Source organism: Cherax quadricarinatus, chromosome 11 (genome assembly GCF_038502225.1).
Source record: "Cherax quadricarinatus isolate ZL_2023a chromosome 11, ASM3850222v1, whole genome shotgun sequence".
Classification (NCBI taxonomy): Eukaryota; Metazoa; Arthropoda; class Malacostraca; order Decapoda; family Parastacidae; genus Cherax; species Cherax quadricarinatus.
The window spans coordinates 54,987,145-55,009,707 of NC_091302.1; the positions used below are offsets into that span (position 1 = coordinate 54,987,145).

The following is a 22,563-nucleotide window of genomic DNA, read 5'->3' on the forward strand; positions in this document are numbered from 1 at the left end:
TTAATTATTATTATTTATTAGTTCTCCTGACATGCTTGGGTCAAAGGGGATTACCAGATATTTCATTGAAGATGCTGAAGCACTGGGTTTCCCATTACACTGAACATTAAAAGTATTTACCCTTATTAGTTTACTTTTCTTGCCAAAGAGTATGGCTTCTGTTTTCCCCCGAGATGTAGCAATAGTTTATCTAATAACCATTTTCTTCAGGACTATAGCTAGTTCTAGTGATAGTACACTATAGCTCTATCTTGTGTATCTTTACCCGAGACTAACAGAGCACTGTTGTCTGCATACAACAGAAGCTTACACTTGACACTGATGGGCATGTCATTCACATAACATAAAAAGAGTAAAGGGACCAGAATACTACCCTGGGGAACCCAATATGCTATTAGCAGGGGTTCTGATTCTGTATTGTTGACCTTGACAATTTATTTCCTGTTGCTCAGGTAGGACTTAAACCATCTACAGAGCCTATGCTGATAGTGTCGTTTCTCCATTGGTGTCCTTCAGTTGTGTCCCACAGGATGCGACCCACACCAGTTGACTGACACCCAGGTACCTACTTACTGCTAGTTGAACGGGGACACCAGGTGTAAGGAAACTTGCCCAACATTGCCACTTGTGCTGGACATTGAATTATGGACACATTGTGATGCAGGTGCTCTGTCAATCAAGCCACAGGACACCACAGTGGGACACTGCCATGGGACACCACAGTGGGACACCACAGTTGGACACTGCCATGGGACACCACAGTGGGACACTGCCATGGGACACCACAGTGGGACACTGCCATGGGACACCACAGTGGGACACTGCCATGGGACACCATTTTCTTGATGTGAAAAGTCATTTAACAGGAATAAATATATCAGATCAACAACTAAGTGTGATCTTTTTAACATTATAAAAAATCATTATGCTCCCTTTCTCCAATTCTTATTTACTAAAACTTTCGGCTAATATTGAGTTTAGGAGCTTCTGCTTTTATAACATAAATTGTCTAATGTTAAATAGGTGGTGTAATGGAAACAGGTATATTTTGTTCCTGTGGGAATATGTTTTTTGATAACCATAAAAAGCCTAACCTGACATAAAACCAATCTACCATACCCTAGAATTTAACCCTAGGTTGGGTTAGGTTTCCCTACCCAAAAAAACTGCTCTCCCATAGGTCCAAGGTATAACTGTCCATTGCAACCCCACTTGATAAACTAGAATTTACATAATATTACATCAAGCTCAAAAAATCTCCTAAATATAATGAAGGAGGGGTGCTAATGTTGCAGTTTAAAAACTGTAGTGTAAAGCACCCTTCTGGCAAGACAGTGATGGAGTGAATGATGGTGAAAGTTTTTCTTTTTCGGGCCACCCTGCCTTGGTGGGAATCGGCCAGTGTGATAATAAAAAAAAATATTACTAAATATGCTTGACATGATCAGGTATGGCTCAACACATGAACCAGGAGAGGTGGGAAGAACTGGTTACTTCGTTCCTGCGAGTGAAGGACACTTGTCTCATGACTGGGGATGAGGAAGCTGCCCTGGCTGCCACACTCTCCAATCTCTCTTACTGCACCTCCAAACTCAGGATTATGTATGACCATAGGGTAAGGCAACTATTTAATTATGGTAGCTTGTGGCTTGAGTTGTATAACTTTTGGCTCACATCTTGATGTGATCCCTGTACAAATGAAAATGTTGGACATGTTTCTTACACTTGTCACCTTGGTTCACCTAATAGTAAGTTACGCAGTTGTTGTGGGTCACATCCTAGGGAAGAGGATCAAAGGACTCCAATAAAAATAAGTCAGATATATTGGTTTTATTGGATTATCCTTAATTACTAACTCTCTGGGCTAATAATCTGAATAAAATCATTATCTTGTTTTGTACCAGTATCTATTTGCTCTCAAGACCATGGCAAAGAAATTTCTTTATTATTTATACAATACCTAAATAAAACTTCAGTTGTAGCTCACATTAAATGACAGCAACATTTAACTTTTATCTGATTGAATTTTTAAGTGGCTTTTCCCATCCAACAAAGTAAGTTTACCCTTGAAAATATTTTGGTGATGACCCCTTCTCTCAAAGGTGGATCATACAAGCACCTTTTAAGATCCAAGAAATTGAAGTTGTCCTCCCTTGGATTGAATCTGATTACCTTCCATTTCTCAGACATGGTGTTTATAAAAGTGGACCAATTAAAGTAAAACAAGTCTACTGGTGAGTAAGATCCATAGGCAACATTTAGGCATCTTTATTCTGAAATGTTTCACCTACACAGTAGGCTTCTTCAGTCAGTATTGTATGCCATTTTGATATGTAAGTCTACTGGTAACTAGTTAGTGATTTGGCTTTAGTTGTGTTTTGTACTGATGATTTATTGTCTCATTAAAATCTTTGTTCTGCATTTGTATCTATTTTAATCACTCTGCATAATTCTGGGCTTTTTTACATAGGGAATAAATGCTGTTAATCACTGTTTACCTTCTTGGAAAATGCAGATTATTAATAGTTCAATAGTACATTTTGAAAATGATTGGTCTTATATTGTCCATCACCAACTATAATTTTTATAGTGATGGTACAGTACCTAACTGGCATGCTAGGAAAGTTTGTAGACTTATCTAGAAGAGAATTTAGAGTAATAAATTAGGTTAGGTAAGTAACTATAAGGATCCCATTAAAAATAATTAATAGTTTAACCTTACTGGATTAGCCTAGGTTTAATTAACATAATTTGTCAACAGTGTATGCCTTTATGTACTCTCAGAATCATTGTACGGTACAAATTTATTCTTCTGCCTTTAATATCATTTGTAGATTTCTTTAGTAAATTTTATCTTTCAGAAAAAATAATTTTGTGATATTCTGTTTGGATCAATTCAGTAAAAATTAGTTAAGGCCACCAACCACTCGTATGTTGTCTCATTTGAGCTCTTACCAAGTTCTATCTCAATTAACTAAAATAAAAAATACTGTTAAACTTGAAAGACAGTGCTGAACATATTTGCACTATGTGGTAAAGTCATTTTATGGTGTGAAATACTTGAAGCTACAAAATCACTTAAGCATGGGTAACTTGTTTTACCAAACAAAATCATTTGTGATTGAATACAGTTGATTAATCTCTAAACAGTACAGTATATTGTAGGATTTACTAATGTAAATGTTCTTTTTCCTAAAGCAAATTCACTGTGTTGTGGATCAGTGTGTGTCTGGTATTGTGAGTCCCAAAAGTTCCCTGGTCAAACAGACATCACACTTGCTTGCTTCACTCCTTAGATGGCAGAGCAGCACAAGCCTATCATCATTAACTTTAGATAAGGTCATTGCCTGGCTTAGTTCTGCCCTTAAATACCATGGGAGGGACTTACACGACAATGAAACAGTTCATCAAATATTACGTGCTCTAGCTGCTGCCCTGCGAGATGCTGTTGACCATTCTGATGAGGTGAGGTTTCTTCTGATTTCATAATTTCTGTGGCTCTTCCATGGTTGATGTGCTTACTGTTTTTCTATTCATTTACTTGCTAAAATTTATTGTCTTAGTTTGTGAGTCATACATGACAAACCAGCAAGTCAGTTGACTTAACCTGCATGTTTCATATTATATCTAGTATGTATTGCACATACTAGTCTTTAATGGTGAACTCTGTTAAATATAAATTCACTACTAAGCATCATCTATCTATTTTGAATAATTTATTTGACTAGTAATTGCTTAATAGATTAGATGCAAAAATGTACTGTACATCACTTTGTAGCTGAGCAGTCTGAAGTGTTTGATAATCAGCAAGTTTTTGCTCTCCAAGTGTATTATTCACTTTCCTTTAATGACTTCTTACTCTATATATTCATCAAACCTGATTGCCTCCCACTCCACAGATAATGACCCCAAGGGTTTAGTACTTTCTAATGACTATAATAATAATTTATATTTGTCAGCGAGATGTGCCTATGTAGTATAATGGGCCACTATCATGTTTTTTTAAATGTCGGCAGAATGTGTGCCATTTATCATTTGTCTGCTAGCTTATTTTCTTGTAATGAAATCTCTAAAATTTTTCAGAAAAGCTTTTACAGAACTTTGAGTAAATAGTAATTGTATATAGTTTAGCTTGCATATGTTAATATTTTATTGCATTTTGTTTCTCTGAAATTTTGTATCATCTTAGCTCATCATTTTCTTTTTTATAATCTGTTCAGTTATACTTGTGTTATTTTTTTTTCCTTCCCTAAGTCTACTATGATATTTTACATTGTTCACCGTATTAAATTTTTTCATTAAAATAAATCTGTTATGCATTTCATATATGTAGCTTCCTCTATGCAAGGAACTGGAGCTACCCATGTCTTTCCTCAGGTCAGATCTGATTACTGCCCATTTCTCAGACAGTGTATGACCACTATAAGTTTACTTCTTTTCCCATAAATGTGTTCATAATTTCATACATCTGATTTGTTACTACAGTATACGTATATGTAATTTCTTTTTTTTCAGATCTACTTGAGTCTTGCTGGTACCAAGGGTTCTCTCACACTGACACTGGACTCAAACTCACCATGGCAAAATCAAGCACTTGCAATGCGTTGCCTTCATCTTCTGACTTACGTTGCTCCAGAAATTGTTGCAGAGTCTCGGCAGCACAATGAAGAGATCTTTCCAGCGGAAGTTGTGTCTACAATTCAGAGAATTGTCATTGGCATTTTAAGACAGCCATTACCCAATCCAGACTTGTGTTCACATAAATTATATTTACATCTAGTTGCATCAGCTCTAAGTGTTTTGTACAATCTAGTTGTATGTGCTCCGAATGACATACTAGGAAACATTATTGTTAGTACCTGCCGTCCATTTGTATTTTATGGATTGCCTGGTTTTGCTCACAGTGAACTGGTACAGCACACAGCTAGCCCTGAAGTGGAGGTTCCTCTCTCATCTGGAATGGAGAGTGATTCCTCATCAAGAGTAAGTCTAAGCTGTCTTTGTTGGACATGTCAGAAAAATGACTACACATGCTTCAAACTGATACAGCAGTGTTGCAACCACTATACTCTGATGCATTTACCTTTTTGCTTCCATGGATAAAGTTCTCTGTCTTTACAGATACCTCAGTGCATCACCCACCTTTTTTTTTTTTTTTACCTTCATCAATTTTTATGGTTCACCTCATCTTTCATAGCACCATCCATCGACAGGTCAACCCCTAAATTTGTGAACACTTGTACCTCCTCCATACTCCCTGCTTTCTATCTAATATCTAATCTCTTATTGCCTATATTGTGTGATACTCTCATTACCTTGCTCTTTCCTATGTTTACTTTCAATTTCCTTCTTTTACATACCTTCCCTAATTGGTTTATCAAACTTTGTAAATTTTCTTCCAAAGTATGTCTGCATTTACATTCCCTGAATGGTGCAAACTTCATTGAGTTATCAAAACTAACCCTGTGGTTATCCAAAATATGCTTGGTGGATTTACCAGACCCCTTAACTGTAGCCATTAACACAATTTAAGTGATATTTAAGGCATGAATAGTAAAAAATTAAAGTTTAGAAGTGACCTCCATAAGTTTTCTGTTGACTTCAATTATGTAGTTAAGATTAATGTAAAATATACAGTATAGTATATTAGGGCACATAGAAAATTATATTTTTGGTGTCAGTTATCACACTTCTCTGCAATGTAGAAAAGATATATAGGGTATAACTGGATTTTTGAACATTATACAGGTTTGTATAACCTCTGTAAAATGATACCAAATTTACAGAATTATACTAATCGAAATCGTCGTAAGAGACTTCGTCGGAAAAGAGCCCAGCCATCACGATCAACCTCAGATTGTGATAGTGGTCCATGTCCTCTTGTAGCTGCTGTGGATGGTATGGGTCTAGGTCTGCGAGTTCCCCCACCAGCAGCTACTCTGGCTGCCACTGTCTCTCTTAAACCTCAGTGGGCCAGAGAGAAGCAAACTTTAAAAGCTGAGAAAGATAAAATTTCTGTGAATTCTTCTCTAGGTGAGAAAAAGAGAAATTGTATTAATTTTTGTTTAATATCAGCAAGCATGTGTGAGCTTGTTAGATAGGAGTGGTGTTAGGTAAGACACACATGCAACAGTTAGGTATCTTTATTTCGAAACGTTTCGCCTACACAGTAGGCTTCTACTTCATATTGTTTCAGACTATGGAACAATGCTCTTCTCCAGACTGAGGGACTCACCACCTCAAAACTTCAAGGGTGATGGACTGATTACATCGTCTTCAAGTATCTTCTGCTTCTATTAACTTTTCTGTACTCGACTGAAGAAGCCTTCTGTGTAGGCGAAACGTTTCGAAATAAAGATACCTAACTGTTGCATATGTGTCTTACCTAACAACCTGTCAGTATTTTATACCATTTTAATGTTCACTCTAGATAGGGGTGAATGGAGACGAATGGTTTTTGGGACCTGACGAGCTGTTGGAGTGTGAGCAGGGTAATATTTTGTGAAGGGATTCAGGGAAACCGGTTAGCTGGAGTTGAGTCTTGGAAATGGGAAGTATAATGCCTGCACTTTAAAGGAGGGGTTTGGGATATTGGCAGTTTGGAGGGACTTCTAAACTGTCGTATCTGAGCACCTCTACAAAGACAGTGATTATGTATGAGTGAGGTGAAAGTGTTGAATGATGAAAGTATTTTCTTTTTGGGTCACCCTGCCTCGGTGGGAGATAACTGACTGTGTTAAAAAAAAAAATGTTTATATTGGGGAAGTATTAATTTTTTCATTTTGGCAAACTAGGGTGAATAGGAAGATTAACATCATTTTCGACTAAATTGGTAACTCCAAATATAAGAATATGGAGTATTGGTTTTGGGCTTATATTAAATATTTGCAATAACTTTCACCATTAAATTTCATTGTTAGCACCCGAGACAGAGACTTCGCCAGAAACGACCTCTCAAGATGAGAGTACTGCAGAAGTCCGAGTGAGTGGCTCTGAGACTGACTTCTCTGATTTTGAAGGAGGAGGTGAAAAGGAATCAACATTAATGGCTCGGGCTCGCCAGTGCTCGCTTCAAGCTATAAATGCTGTCATTGATGTAAGTTATTTGTTTACTACTTTGACTTACATTGTTTTGAAGTGCCACCATGATGTGTGCTGGTAAAGCATAATTATTCCTTAGAGGAAATAATTAGCTGGAGTGAAATCCATTCTTGTTTAAAAAAATATTAGGTGAGAAGAACCATAAGGCTTGTAACTTGAACATCTTGATCAAGTTGTATCCTGATTAATAGTTCTGTCCCATATACATCTACGTGCAGTTTTGTTTATGAATGTATGAAGTCTGTAGTTAAAGAGCCAGAATATTTATTATAAGATTTCAGAAAAACCTTGCATGATAGAGGCTCAACAAACTCAGATTCGTGATCAATTCATCATGGTTGGCTTAAACCAACTAATTTGGTGTTTGAACTGAATTAAAAGTTAAATTTTGTTGGCTCGTGTAATATGAATACAAATTATAGAGTATTTCTTAAATTATGTAAGATGCTCAGCCCTTTCTTCTTGAACGAATAAAACAGCACATTAGAACAACAAAATATGAGCTTATGCATGAGCATATACATCCCACAACAACGACATAAACTATAGTATGAAAATATATATTTTTTTTTTCCAACAAGTCGGCCGTCTCCCACCGAAGCAGGGTGACCCAAAAAAGAAAGAAAATCCCCAAAAAGAAAATGCTTTTATCATCATTCAACACTTTCACCACACTCACACATAATCACTGTTTTTGCAGAGGTGCTCAGAATACAACAGTTTAGAAGCATATATGTATAAAGATACACAACATATCCCTCCAAACTGCCAATATCCCAAACCCCTACTTTAAAGTGCAGGCATTGTACTTCCCATTTCCAGGACTCAAGTCCGACTATATGAAATAACCGGTTTCCCTGAATCCCTTCACTAAATATTACCCTGCTCACACTCCAACAGATCGTCAGGTCCCAAGTATCATTCGTTTCCATTCACTCCTATCTAACACACTCATGCATGCTTGCTGGAAGTCCAAGCCCCTTGCCCACAAAACCTCCTTTACCCCCTCTCTCCAACCCTTTCGAGGACGACCCCTGCCTCGCCTTCCTTCCCCTATAGATTTATATGCTTTCCATGTCATTCTACTTTGATCCATTCTCTCTAAATGACCAAACCACCTCAACAACCCCTCTTCAGCCCTCTGACTAATACTTTTATTAACTCCACACCTTTTCCTAATTTCCACACTCCGAATCTTCTGCATAATATTTACACCACACATTGCCCTTAGACAGGACATCTCCACTGCCTCCAACCGTCTCCTCGCTGCTGCATTTACCACCCAAGCTTCACACCCATATAAGAGTGTTGGTACTACTATACTTTCATACATTCCCTTCTTTGCCTCCATAGATAACGTTTTTTGACTCTACATATACCTCAATGCACCACTCACCTTTTTTCCCTCATCAATTCTATGATTAACCTCATCCTTCATAAATCCATCCGCCGACACGTCAACTCCCAAGTATCTGAAAACATTCACTTCTTCCATACTCCTCCTCCCCAATTTGATATCCAATTTTTCTTTATCTAAATCATTTGATACACTCATCACCTTACTCTTTTCTATGTTCACTTTCAACTTTCTACCTTTACACACATTCCCAAACTCATCCACTAACCTTTGCAATTTTTCTTTAGAATCTCCCATAAGCACAGTATCATCAGCAAAAAGTAACTGTGTTAATTCCCATTTTGAATTTGATTCCCCATAATTTAATCCCACCCCTCTCCCGAACACCCTAGCATTTACTTCTTTTACAACCCCATCTATAAATATATTAAACAACCATGTTGACATTACACATCCCTGTCTAAGACCTGCTTTTACTGGAAAGTAGTCTCCCTCTCTTCTACACACCCTAACCTGAGCCTCACTGTCCTCATAAAAACTCTTTACAGCATTTAATAACTTACCACCTATTCCATATACTTGCAACATCTGCCACATTGCTCCTCTATCCACTCTATCATATGCCTTTTCTAAATCCATAAATGCAATAAAAACTTCCCTACCCTTATCTAAATACAGTTCACATATATGCTTCAATGTAAACACTTGATCTACACATCCCCTACCCACTCTAAACCTCCTTGCTCATCCGCAATCCTACATTCTGTCTTGCCTCTAATTCTTTCAATTATAACCCTACCGTACACTTTTCCTGGTATACTCAATAAACTTATTCCTCTATAATTTTTACAATCTCTTTTGTCCCCTTTCCCTTTATATAAAGGGACTATACATGCTCTCCGCCAATCCCTAGGTACCTTCCCCTCTTTCATACATTTATTAAACAAAAGTACCAACCACTCCAACACTATATCCCCCCCTGCTTTTAACATTTCTGTCATGATCCCATCAGTTCCAGCTGTTTTACCCCCTTTCATTCTACGTAATGCCTTGCGTACCTCCCCCACACTTACATTCTGCTCTTCTTCACTCCTAAAAGATGGTATACCTCCCTGACCAGTGCATGAAATTACCGTCTCCCTTTCTTCCTCAACATTTAAAAATTCCTCAAAATATTCTCGCCATCTACCTAATACCTCCCTCACCCCATCTACTAACTCCCCTACTCTGTTTTTAACTGACAAATCCATACTTTCCCTAGGCTTTCTTAACTTGTTTAACTCATTCCAAAATTTTTTCTTATTTTCATTAAAGTTTCTTGACAGTGCGTCTCCCACTCTATCATCTGCTCTCCTTTTGCACTCTCTCACCACTCTCTTCACCTTTCTTTTACTCTCCATATACTCTGCTCTTCTTATAACACATACGCAAATCAAATAAGATTGTGAATTTACAGTGGTACCTCGAGTTTTGAACAGCTCCCAAGTCGAGCATTTATTTAAGTGTATTTTTTAAGTGCTTTTGTAAGTGTATTTTTGGGGGTCTGAAATGAACTAATCTAATTTACGGTATTCCTTATGGGAACAAATTCGTTCAGTATGGGCACTCAAACAGCCTTCCAGAACAAATTAATTTCATAACTCAAGGTAACACTGTATTTTATTTTCAAAGAAATTAATGAACATTCTTATATCTTAATTAATTTTTTGTTTCACCATGCCCATAATTTGATGCAGCAATGTTCTTAGTTATAGTAATTAGCCCTTTTAATATTTTGTGAAGGAATTCAGGGAAACTGGTTAGCCTGACTTGAGTCCTGGAGGTGGGAAGTACAGTGCCTGCACTTTAAAGGAGGGGTTTGAGATATTTGGTGTTAGGAGTGACATCTGAACTGTTGTATATGCATGCCTCTGCAAAGACAGCGTGAATGATGGTGAAAATGTTACTTTCTTCAGTGGGAGACAGCCAGTGTGTTGAAAAAAAAAATTAGCCCTCTGTCACAGTTTTCTGATGCTAAACCTCTTGAAAGTATTATGATCATTTGTATATAATTTTATTATATATATTATGTAGAAAGTGGGAAAGCAGCACAAGTTCAGCTACTGGCCCCCATTGATGTGTCAAGCACCATCATTAATGACAAGTGTGCTGAAGGATCCATCAGCCTCAGTGAGGATGGCATCACTTCAAGTCATAAACACTTTTCTCCTTGACTCTTCACAAGTCCTCACTCATGCAGTTGAGAAGTGAGTTATGTAGCAATGATTTTACACTACATTACTTGGTTTCTACTGTAATTTTAAAGTTTTTTATTTAGGCCATTTTTTCTTATTTCATTCATTACAGGCTCTGCCATGTTATTATTTTTGTTTTATTATAAAATCAAAATTTGAAAAGTATGATTTTTTAATTGTTGCTGTTGTAAACATTCTCCTGTGTATATAAACTTCCTTGGATATTTTGAAGTGTTCGCTAAGGATTAAAATTTCAATATTTTCTAATTTTATTGAAATGTTTAATCATTCTATTTTATGAAAGGCACTACATATACATGTACACATTTATTTATACACACTCATCTGAGTTTTCTTTGATTTTATCTTAATAGTTCTTGGTCTTATTACTTTTCCTTTTATATCCATGGGGAAGTGGAATAAGAATCTTTCCTCCGTAAGCCATGCGTGTTGTAAAAGTCAACTAAAATGCCGGGAACAATGGGCTAGTAACCCATTTTCCTGTAAAGATTACTAAAAAGAATAAGAAGAAGAAAATTGTCAAAGTGGGAAGTCTGAATGTGCGTGGATGTTGTGCAAATGATAAGAAAGAGATGATTGTGGATGTTATGAATGAGAAGAAGCTGGATGTCCTGGCTTTAAGTGAAACAAAGCTGAAGGGGGTGGGAGAGTTTCAATGGAGAGGAATAAATGGGATTAGGTCAGGGGTTTCAAATAGAGTTAGAGCTAAAGAAGGAGTAGCAATAATGTTGAAGGATAAGCTATGGCAGGAAAAGAGGGACTATAAATGTATTAATTCAAGGATTATGTGGAGTAAAATAAAGATTGGATGTGAAAAGTGGGTTATAATAAGCGTGTATGCACCTGGAGAAGAGAGAAGTGTAGAGGAGAGAGATTTTGGGAAATGTTGAGTGAATGCGTGGAGAGTTTTGAATCAAGTGTGAGAGTAATGGTGGTTGGGGATTTCAATGCTAAAGTGGGTAAAAATGTTATGGAGGGAGTAGTAGGTAAATTTGGGGTGCCAGGGGTAAATGTAAATGGGGAGCCTTTAATTGAGCTATGTGTAGGTAGTAGGTTGGTAGACAGCAACCACCCAGGGAAGTACTACCGTCCTGCCAGATGACTGTGAAACAAAAACCTGTAACTGTTTTGCATGATGGTAGGATTGCTGGTTTCTTTTTCTGTCTCATAAACACGCTAAGATAACAGGGATATCTTGCTACTCCTACTTACACTTTGGTCACACTTCACAGACACGCACATGCATATATATATATACATACATCTAGGTTTTTCTCTTTTTTCTAAATAGCTCTTGTTCTTTTTTATTTCTTCTATTGTCCATGGGGAAGTGGAAAAGAATCTTTCCTCCGTAAGCCATGCGTGTCGTATGAGGCGACTAAAATGCCGGGAGCAATGGGCTAGTAACCCCTTCTCCTGTATACAATTACTAAAAAAGAGAAGAAGAAAAACTTTATAAAACTGGGTTGCTTAAATGTGCGTGGATGTAGTGCGGATGACAAGAAACAGATGATTGCTGATGTTATGAATGAAAAGAAGTTGGATGTCCTGGCCCTAAGCGAAACAAAGCTGAAGGGGGTAGGAGAGTTTCAGTGGGGGGAAATAAATGGGATTAAATCTGGAGTATCTGAGAGAGTTAGAGCAAAGGAAGGGGTAGCAGTAATGTTAAATGATCAGTTATGGAAGGAGAAAAGAGAATATGAATGTGTAAATTCAAGAATTATGTGGATTAAAGTAAAGGTTGGATGCGAGAAGTGGGTCATAATAAGCGTGTATGCACCTGGAGAAGAGAGGAATGCAGAGGAGAGAGAGAGATTTTGGGAGATGTTAAGTGAATGTATAGGAGCCTTTGAACCAAGTGAGAGAGTAATTGTGGTAGGGGACTTGAATGCTAAAGTAGGAGAAACTTTTAGAGAGGGTGTGGTAGGTAAGTTTGGGGTGCCAGGTGTAAATGATAATGGGAGCCCTTTGATTGAACTTTGTATAGAAAGGGGTTTAGTTATAGGTAATACATATTTTAAGAAAAAGAGGATAAATAAGTATACACGATATGATGTAGGGCGAAATGACAGTAGTTTGTTGGATTATGTATTGGTAGATAAAAGACTGTTGAGTAGACTTCAGGATGTACATGTTTATAGAGGGGCCACAGATATATCAGATCACTTTCTAGTTGTAGCTATACTGAGAGTAAAAGGTAGATGGGATACAAGGAGAATAGAAGCATCAGGGAAGAGAGAGGTGAAGGTTTATAAACTAAAAGAGGAGGCAGTTAGGGTAAGATATAAACAGCTATTGGAGGATAGATGGGCTAATGAGAGCATAGGCAATGGGGTCGAAGAGGTATGGGGTAGGTTTAAAAATGTAGTGTTAGAGTGTTCAGCAGAAGTTTGTGGTTACAGGAAAGTGGGTGCAGGAGGGAAGAGGAGCGATTGGTGGAATGATGATGTAAAGAGAGTAGTAAGGGAGAAAAAGTTAGCATATGAGAAGTTTTTACAAAGTAGAAGTGATGCAAGGAGGGAAGAGTATATGGAGAAAAAGAGAGAAGTTAAGAGAGTGGTGAAGCAATGTAAAAAGAGAGCAAATGAGAGAGTGGGTGAGATGTTATCAACAAATTTTGTTGAAAATAAGAAAAAGTTTTGGAGTGAGATTAACAAGTTAAGAAAGCCTAGAGAACAAATGGATTTGTCAGTTAAAAATAGGAGAGGAGAGTTATTAAATGGAGAGTTAGAGGTATTGGGAAGATGGAGGGAATATTTTGAGGAATTGTTAAATGTTGATGAAGATAGGGAAGCTGTGATTTCGTGTATAGGGCAAGGAGGAATAACATCTTGTAGGAGTGAGGAAGAGCCAGTTGTGAGTGTGGGGGAAGTTCGTGAGGCAGTAGGTAAAATGAAAGGGGGTAAGGCAGCCGGGGTTGATGGGATAAAGATAGAAATGTTAAAAGCAGGTGGGGATATAGTTTTGGAGTGGTTGGTGCAATTATTTAATAAATGTATGGAAGAGGGTAAGGTACCTAGGGATTGGCAGAGAGCATGCATAGTTCCTTTGTATAAAGGCAAAGGGGATAAAAGAGAGTGCAAAAATTATAGGGGGATAAGTCTGTTGAGTGTACCTGGTAAAGTGTATGGTAGAGTTATAATTGAAAGAATTAAGAGTAAGACGGAGAATAGGATAGCAGATGAACAAGGAGGCTTTAGGAAAGGTAGGGGGTGTGTGGACCAGGTGTTTACAGTGAAACATATAAGTGAACAGTATTTAGATAAGGCTAAAGAGGTCTTTGTGGCATTTATGGATTTGGAAAAGGCGTATGACAGGGTGGATAGGGGGGCAATGTGGCAGATGTTGCAAGTGTATGGTGTAGGAGGTAGGTTACTGAAAGCAGTGAAGAGTTTTTACGAGGATAGTGAGGCTCAAGTTAGAGTATGTAGGAAAGAGGGAAATTTTTTCCCAGTAAAAGTAGGCCTTAGACAAGGATGTGTGATGTCACCGTGGTTGTTTAATATATTTATAGATGGGGTTGTAAGAGAAGTAAATGCGAGGGTTTTGGCAAGAGGCGTGGAGTTAAAAGATAAAGAATCACACACAAAGTGGGAGTTGTCACAGCTGCTCTTTGCTGATGACACTGTGCTCTTGGGAGATTCTGAAGAGAAGTTGCAGAGATTGGTGGATGAATTTGGTAGGGTGTGCAAAAGAAGAAAATTAAAGGTGAATACAGGAAAGAGTAAGGTTATGAGGATAACAAAAAGATTAGGTGATGAAAGATTGAATATCAGATTGGAGGGAGAGAGTATGGAGGAGGTGAACGTATTCAGATAATTGGGAGTGGACGTGTCAGCGGATGGGTCTATGAAAGATGAGGTGAATCATAGAATTGATGAGGGAAAAAGAGTGAGTGGTGCACTTAGGAGTCTGTGGAAACAAAGAACTTTGTCCTTGGAGGCAAAGAGGGGAATGTATGAGAGTATAGTTTTACCAACGCTCTTATATGGGTGTGAAGCGTGGGTGATGAATGTTGCAGCGAGGAGAAGGCTGGAGGCAGTGGAGATGTCGTGTCTGAGGGCAATGTGTGGTGTGAATATAATGCAGAGAATTCGTAGTTTGGAAGTTAGGAGGAGGTGCGGGATTACCAAAACTGTTGTCCAGAGGGCTGAGGAAGGGTTGTTGAGGTGGTTCGGACATGTAGAGAGAATGGAGCGAAACAGAATGACTTCAAGAGTGTATCAGTCTGTAGTGGAAGGAAGGCGGGGTAGGGGTCGGCCTAGGAAGGGTTGGAGGGAGGGGGTAAAGGAGGTTTTGTGTGCGAGGGGCTTGGACTTCCAGCAGGCATGCGTGAGCGTGTTTGATAGGAGTGAATGGAGACAAATGGTTTTTAATACTTGACGTGCTGTTGGAGTGTGAGCAAAGTAACATTTATGAAGGGATTCAGGGAAACCGGCAGGCCGGACTTGAGTCCTGGAGATGGGAAGTACAGTGCCTGCACTCTGAAGGAGGGGTGTTAATGTTGCAGTTTAAAAACTGTAGTGTAAAGCACCCTTCTGGCAAGACAGTGATGGAGTGAATGATGGTGAAAGTTTTTCTTTTTCGGGCCACCCTGCCTTGGTGGGAATCGGCCGGTGTGATAATAAAAAAATAATAAAAAATGTGTAGAAAGAGATTTGGTAATAAGTAATACATATTTTATGAAAAGAGGATAAATAAATATACAAGGTATGATGTAGCATGTAATGAAAGTAGTTTATTAGATTATGTATTGGTGGATAAAAGGTTGGTGGGTAGGATCCAGGATGTACATGTTTATAGAGGGCCAACTGATATATCGGATCATTATTTAGTTGTAGCTACAGTTAGAGTAAGAGGTAGATGGGAAAAGAGGAAGGTGGCAACAACAAGTAAGAGGGAGGTGAAAGTGTATAAACTAAGGGAGGAGGAAGTTCGGGTGAGATGTAAGCGACTATTGGCAGAAAGGTGGGCTAGTGCAAAGATGAGTAGTGGGGGGGGTTGAAGAGAGTTGGAATAGTTTTAAAAATGCAGTATTAGAATGTGGGGCAGAAGTTTGTGGTTATAGGAGGGTGGGGGCATGAGGAAAGAGGAGTGATTGGTGGAATGATGAAGTAAAGGGTGTGATAAAAGAGAAAAAGATAGCTTATGAGAGGTTTTTACAAAGCAGAAGTGTTATAAGAAGAGCAGAGTATATGGAGAGTAAAAGAAAGGTAAAGAGAGTGGTGAGAGAGTGCAAAAGGAGAGCAGATGATAGAGTGGGAGAGGCACTGTCAAGAAATTTTAATGAAAATAAGAAAAAATTTTGGAGTGAGTTAAACAAGTTAAGAAAGCCTAGGGAAAGTATGGATTTGTCAGTTAAAAACAGAGTAGGGGAGTTAGTAGATGGGGAGAGGGAGGTATTAGGGAGATGGCGAGAATATTTTGAGGAACTTTTAAATGTTAAGGAAGAAAGAGAGGCAGTAATTTCATGCACTGGTCAGGGAGGTATACCATCTTTTAGGAGTGAAGAAGAGCAGAATGTAAGTGTGGGGGAGGTATGTGAGGCATTATGTAGAATGAAAGGGGATAAAGCAGCTGGAACTGATGGGATCATGACAGAAATTTTAAAAGCAGGGGGGGGGATATAGTGTTGGAGTGGTTGGTACTTTTGTTTAATAAATGTATGAAAGAGGGGAAGGTACCTAGGGATTGGCAGAGAGCATGTACAGTCCCTTTATATAAAGGGAAAGGGGACAAAAGAGACTGTAAAAATTATAGAGGAATAAGTTTACTGAGTATACCAGGAAAAGTGTACAGTAGGGTTATAATTAAAAGAATTGGAGGTAAGAGAGAATGTAGGACTGCAGATGAGCAAGGAGGTTTCAGAGTGGGTAGGGGATGTGTAGATCAAGTATTTACATTGAAGCATATATGTGAACAGTATTTAGATAAAGGTAGGGAAGTTTTTATTGCATTTATGGATTTAGAAAATGCATGTGATAGAGTGGATAGAGGAGCAATGTGGCAGATGTTGCAAGTATATGGAATAGGTGGTAAGTTATTAAATGCTGTAAAGAGTTTTTATGAGGATAGTGAGGCTCAGGTTAGGGTGTGTAGAAGAGAGGGAGACTACTTCCTGGTAAAAGTAGGTCTTAGACAGGGATGTGTAATGTCACCATGGTTGTTTAATATATTTATAGATGGGGTTGTAAAGGAAGTAAATGCTAGGATGTTCGGGAGAGGGGTGGGATTAAACATTGGGAATCAAATTCAAAATGGGAATTGACACAGTTACTTTTTGCTGATGATACTGTGCTTATGGGAAATTCTAAAGAAAAATTGCGAAGGTTAGTGGATGAGTTTGGGAATGTGTGTAAAGGTAGAAAGTTGAAAGTGAACATAGAAAAGAGTAAGGTGATGAGGGTATCAAATGATTTAGATAAAGAAAAATTGGATATCAAATTGGGGAGGAGGAGTATGGAAGAAGTGAATGTTTTCAGATACTTGGGAGTTGACGTGTCGGCGGATGGATTTATGAAGGATGAGGTTAATCATAGAATTGATGAGGGAAAAAAGGTGAGTGGTGCGTTGAGGTATATGTGGAGTCAAAAAACGTTATCTATGGAGGCAAAGAAGGGAATGTATGAAAGTATAGTAGTACCAACACTCTTATATGGGTGTGAAGCTTGGGTGGTAAATGCAGCAGCGAGGAGACGGTTGGAGGCAGTGGAGATGTCCCGTTTAAGGGCAATGTGCGGTGTAAATATTATGCAGAAAATTCGGAGTGTGGAAATTAGGAAAAGGTGTGGAGTTAATAAAAGTATTAGTCAGAGGGCAGAAGAGGGGTTGTTGAGGTGGTTTGGTCATTTAGAGAGAATGGATCAAAGTAGAATGACATGGAAAGCATATAAATCTATAGGGGAAGGAAGGCGGGGTAGGGGTCGTCCTCGAAAGGGTTGGAGAGAGGGGGTAAAGGAGGTTTTGTGGGCAAGGGGCTTGGACTTCCAGGAAGCGTGTGTGAGCGTGTTAGATAGGAGCGAATGGAGACGAATGGTACTTGGGACCTGACGATCTGTTGGAGTGTGAGCAGGGTAATATTTAGTGAAGGGATTCAGGGAAACCGGTTATTTTCATATAGTCGGACTTGAGTCCTGGAAATGGGAAGTACAATGCCTGCACTTTAAAGGAGGGGTTTGGGATATTGGCAGTTTGGAGGGATATGTTGTGTATATTTATAGTATGTGTATGCTTCTAAACTGTTGTATTCTGAGCACCTCTGCAAAAACAGTGATAATGTGTGAGTGTGGTGAAAGTGTTGAATGATGATGAAAGTATTTTCTTTTGGGGATTTTCTTTCTTTTTTGGGTCACCCTGCCTCGGTGGGAGACTGCCAACTTGTTGAAAAAAAAAAAATGTTCAAATGTTCATTGTAAACTTTTGAAAGTTGCTCAACAGTGGTACCTCGGGATACGAATTTATTTCGTTCCAGAAGGCTGTTCAAGTGCCGATACAGGAAGAATTTGTTCACATAAGGAATAATGTAAATTAGATTAATCCGTTTCAAACCCCCAAAAATACACTTACAAAAGCACTTACATAAATCTTTCTTTCTTTCAACACACCGGCCGTATCCCACCGAGGCGGGGTGGCCCAAAAAGAAAAACGAAAGTTTCTCCTTTTACATTTAGTAATATATACAGGAGGAGTTACTAGCCCCTTGCTCCCAGCATTTTAGTCGCCTCTTACAACACGCATGGCTTAGGGAGGAAGAATTCTGTTCCACTTCCCCATGGAGGTAAGAGGAAATAAACAAGAACAAGAACTAGTAAGAAAATAGAAGAAAACCCAGAGGGGTGTGTGTATATATATGCTTGTACATGTATGTGTAGTGTGACCTAAGTGTAAGTAAAAGTAGCAAGACATACCTGAAACCTTGCATGTTTATGAGACAGAAAAATGGACACCAGCAATCCTTCCATCATGTAAAACAATTACGTACAGGCTTTCGTTTTACACTCACTTGGCAGGACGGTAGTACCTCCCTGGGCGGTTGCTGTCTTCCAACCTACTACCTACTTACATATATCTTCTTTCTTTCAGCAAACCAGCCGTATCCCACTGAGGCAGTGTGGCCCAAAAAGAAAAACATAAGTTTCTCTTTTCAAATTTAGTAATTTATACAGGAGAAGGGGTTACTAGCCCCTTGCTCCCGGCATTTTAGTCGCTTCTTACAACACGCATGGCTTATGGAGGAAGAATTCTGTTCCACTTCCCTATTGAGATAAGAGGAAATAAACAAGAACAAGAACTAGAAAGAAAATAGAAGAAAACCCAGAGAGGTGTGTATATATATGCTTGTACATGTATGTGTAGTGTGACCTAAGTGTAAGTAGAAGTAGCAAGACGTACCTGAAAACTTGCATGTTTATGAGACATAAAAAAGACACTAGCAATCCTACCATCATGTAAAACAATTACAGGCTTTCATTTTACAATCACTTGGCAGGACGGTAGTACCTCCCTGGGCGGTTGCTGTCTACCAACCTACTACCTAGGACTTACGTAAATCCTTTCCTTTCAACACACCGACCGTATCCCACCGAAGCGGGGTGGCCCAAAAGGAAAAACAAAAGTTTCTCCTTTCAAATTTAGTAATATATACAGGAGAAGGGGTTACTAGCCCCTTGCTCCCAGCATTTTAGTCGCCTCTTACAACACGCATGGCTTACGGAGGAAGAATTCTGTTCCACTTCCCCATGGAGATAAGAGGAAATAAACAAGAACAAGAACTAGAAAGAAAATAGAAGAAAACCCAGAGGGATGTGTATATATACGCTTTACATGTATGTGTAATGTGACCTAAGTGTAAGTAGAAGTAGCAAGACATACCTGAAATCTTGCATGTTCATGAGACAGAAAAAAGGACACCAGCAATCCTACCATCATGTAAAACAATTACGTACAGGCTTTCGTTTTACACTCACTTGGCAGGACGGTAGTACCTCCCTGGGCGGTTGCTGTCTACCAACCTACTACCTAGGACTTACATAAATACAATTACATAATTGTTCGAGTTGTGGGCTGTTCGTATCCTGAGATACCACTGTATTTTGAAATTTGTACCCTTATCAACTGTAGCATCTGATTTTTATTACCACCCTGACATTGAATCTGAAAAAAATTGCATGTAAAGCCTAAAAGAAAGTCTGGTCTTGCTACTTAGACGACTTTTTTTTCTAAACATGTTTGCAATTTTTGTGACTTTCGTCACCTCCATCTCTTGAAGAAGACTGTTGATGTATTTAAAGACATAACTTTTTTTTTTTAACCTACCTTTGAGAATAAAATACGGCTTTCATTTCCTACTGGATAACCCTTATTATATGACATGATATAGTACAGGGTATTAGGGTTATTATTTTATGTTTTACACATAGACCATCTCCCATCAAGGCACTGTGACCCAAAGAAGGGAGTACTTTCACAATCACTCATTTCTCTTTGTCTTTCCAGAATTTCATGGACATGACAGTCCAGATGATCCTCTGTACCACAGCATCCTCACTCATCCTTCAGAGTGCTTGCACTGTACTTCATGTACACAGAACTCAAGATTGGCTAACTAGTTTTCCTAAACTCCTTCATAAATGTTATCTTGCTCAAACTCCAACAGCATGTTAGATCCCAAAAGCAATTGTCTCCACTCACTCTGATGTAACAATTTCATGCATGTTGGATGTTCAAGCTTGTACAGGTCAGCTGTCACTAATCTGGCAATCAGTAATCCAGTTCCATCAGTAATCCAGCACTAATGTCAGCCAGCATAATTTCAAATTTCTGGGGTCACCACACCAACCTTCTGCTACTCTTTGGTGGCACTGCTTGCTGCATAAATCATTCCAATTTCTTTTTCTCCATTTATTGTTATAACCTGCTCACTTTTAGCCTTCGCCATGGTTCCAACGACTAAAAGAAATGCTTCTCATTGTGTAAAGCACATACACTGTTTGTTGTCCATAGAAGATAAGGTGGCTTTGAAGCCACTGTCAGTCGCCATGACCTCACCTCACTCAGATAATCTGTGACCGGTAAATTTGGGCCTACATATGAGAGAATAGGTCTTTGTGGTAAGTGTGCACTATGTACACAAAATCTTGCAGCACACAGTGCATAATGAAGAAAAAAACGGCGACCATATTTTTGGAATAAAACAGCGACTTTGCAGTGTATTTCGTGTGGTTTTATGACTGTATTGTTGATTTTTTGGTCTTATTTGATAGAATGGAAGATATATTACAGAAATAGATATGATTTTGATACATTTCATGACAGAAAGTATCTTGAAATTGAGGTCAAAGTAATGGAAATGTTCGATTTTTGCCAATGTTCAAGAGTACATCATCCAATATGTGTCCAACTGGCCGGTCTAATATGCAGTCACAAATAGGTTGACATTATTTATACGATTATTACAATAATGCAGTAGTCTCCATAACAGTAAATCTTCTATTTTTTGTGTGAATAAAAATTCAAAATGGAAAGCAAGTGTAATATAAGAGAGGCCTGGAGATGTGACTAATGAACAGAGAAAATGTTATTTTAGTGCCAGGAATGTCTGGATTGCTTATTCTGGACCCTATTTTGAAATTGGCATGTCTTGAAATTTGTGTGAAATTGGCCAAATTACCGATTTCTGACCACTTTATTGGGTAGTTGAAATAGGTAAATGGGCAGTTCCTTGTACTCATTCAACAGAATAGAAGGAATACTAACAAAATAGCTATGAGTTTGATACACTGGAACAAGGGAATGGGCCAAAAATAGGGTGTAAAGTGGGTGAAATCTCCAGTGCATAAATATCTCCATTGGGTTAAGTGTACTCTAACTTAACCACTCTGTAATCCAGCACCCTACAGGTCCCGATGATGCCGGATTAGTGATGGTCAACCTGTATTACGTAACTCCTCTTCCATCTATGATATAATGATATAATGGTAGAAAGTTGAAAGTGAACATAGAAAAGAGTAAGGTGATGAGGGTATCAAATGATTTAGATAAAGAAAAACTGGATATCAAATTGGGGAGGAGGAGTATGGAAGAAGTGAATGTTTTCAGATACTTGGGAGTTGACGTGTCGGCAGATGGATTTATGAAGGATGAGGTTAATCATAGAATTGATGAAGGAAAAAAGGTGAGTGGTGTGTTGAGGTATATGTGGAGTCAAAAAAAGTTATCTATGGAGGCAAAGAAGGGAATGTATGAAAGTATAGTAGTACCAACACTCTTATATGGGTGTGAAGCTTGGGTTGTGAATGCAGCAGCGAGGAGGCGGTTGGAGGCAGTGGAGATGTCCTGTCTAAGGGCAATGTGTGGTGTAAATATTATGCAGAAAATTCGGAGTGTGGAAATTAGGAGAAGGTGTGGAGTTAATAAAAGTATTAGTCAGAGGGCTGAAGAGGGGTTGTTGAGGTGGTTTGGTCATTTAGAGAGAATGGATCAAAGTAGAATGACATGGAGAGCATTTAAATCTGTAGGAGAAGGAAGGCGGGGTAGGGGTCGTCCTCGAAAAGGTTGGAAGGAAGGGGTAAGGGAGGTTTTGTGGGCGAGGAGCTTGGACTTCCAGCAGGCGTGCATGAGCGTTTTCGATAGGAGTGAATGGAGACGAATGGTATTTGGGACTTGACGATCTGTTGGAGTGTGAGCAGGGTAATATTTAGTGAAGGGATTCAGGGAAACCGGTTATTTTGATATAGCCGGACTTGAGTCCTGGAAATGGGAAGTACAATGCCTGCACTCTAAAGGAGGGATTTTGGGATATTAGCAGTTTGGAGGGATATGTTGTGTATCTTTATACGTATATGCTTCTAA

General features: G+C 38.6%; 1 protein-coding gene across 3 annotated transcripts in view; it reads left to right on the forward strand.

Moving 5' to 3' along the window:
* LOC128687636 (HEAT repeat-containing protein 6) overlaps window positions 1–22,563 on the forward strand; it is a 55,491-nt gene that overhangs the window by 1,949 nt on the left and 30,979 nt on the right. For 2 of the 3 annotated variants that reach the window (XM_053775188.2, XM_053775190.2), the window contains exons 2-7: window positions 1,449–1,615; window positions 3,199–3,465; window positions 4,516–4,983; window positions 5,787–6,033; window positions 6,921–7,096; window positions 10,532–10,704. In XM_053775188.2, coding sequence (XP_053631163.1) covers window positions 1,451–1,615; window positions 3,199–3,465; window positions 4,516–4,983; window positions 5,787–6,033; window positions 6,921–7,096; window positions 10,532–10,704 — 1,496 coding nt within the window. In that variant the 5' untranslated portion in view covers window positions 1,449–1,450. Of the gene's footprint in view, window positions 1–452; window positions 562–1,448; window positions 1,616–3,198; window positions 3,466–4,515; window positions 4,984–5,786; window positions 6,034–6,920; window positions 7,097–10,531; window positions 10,705–22,563 lie in introns of all 3 variants that reach the window. The other variant, XM_053775189.2, reaches the window with a different exon arrangement.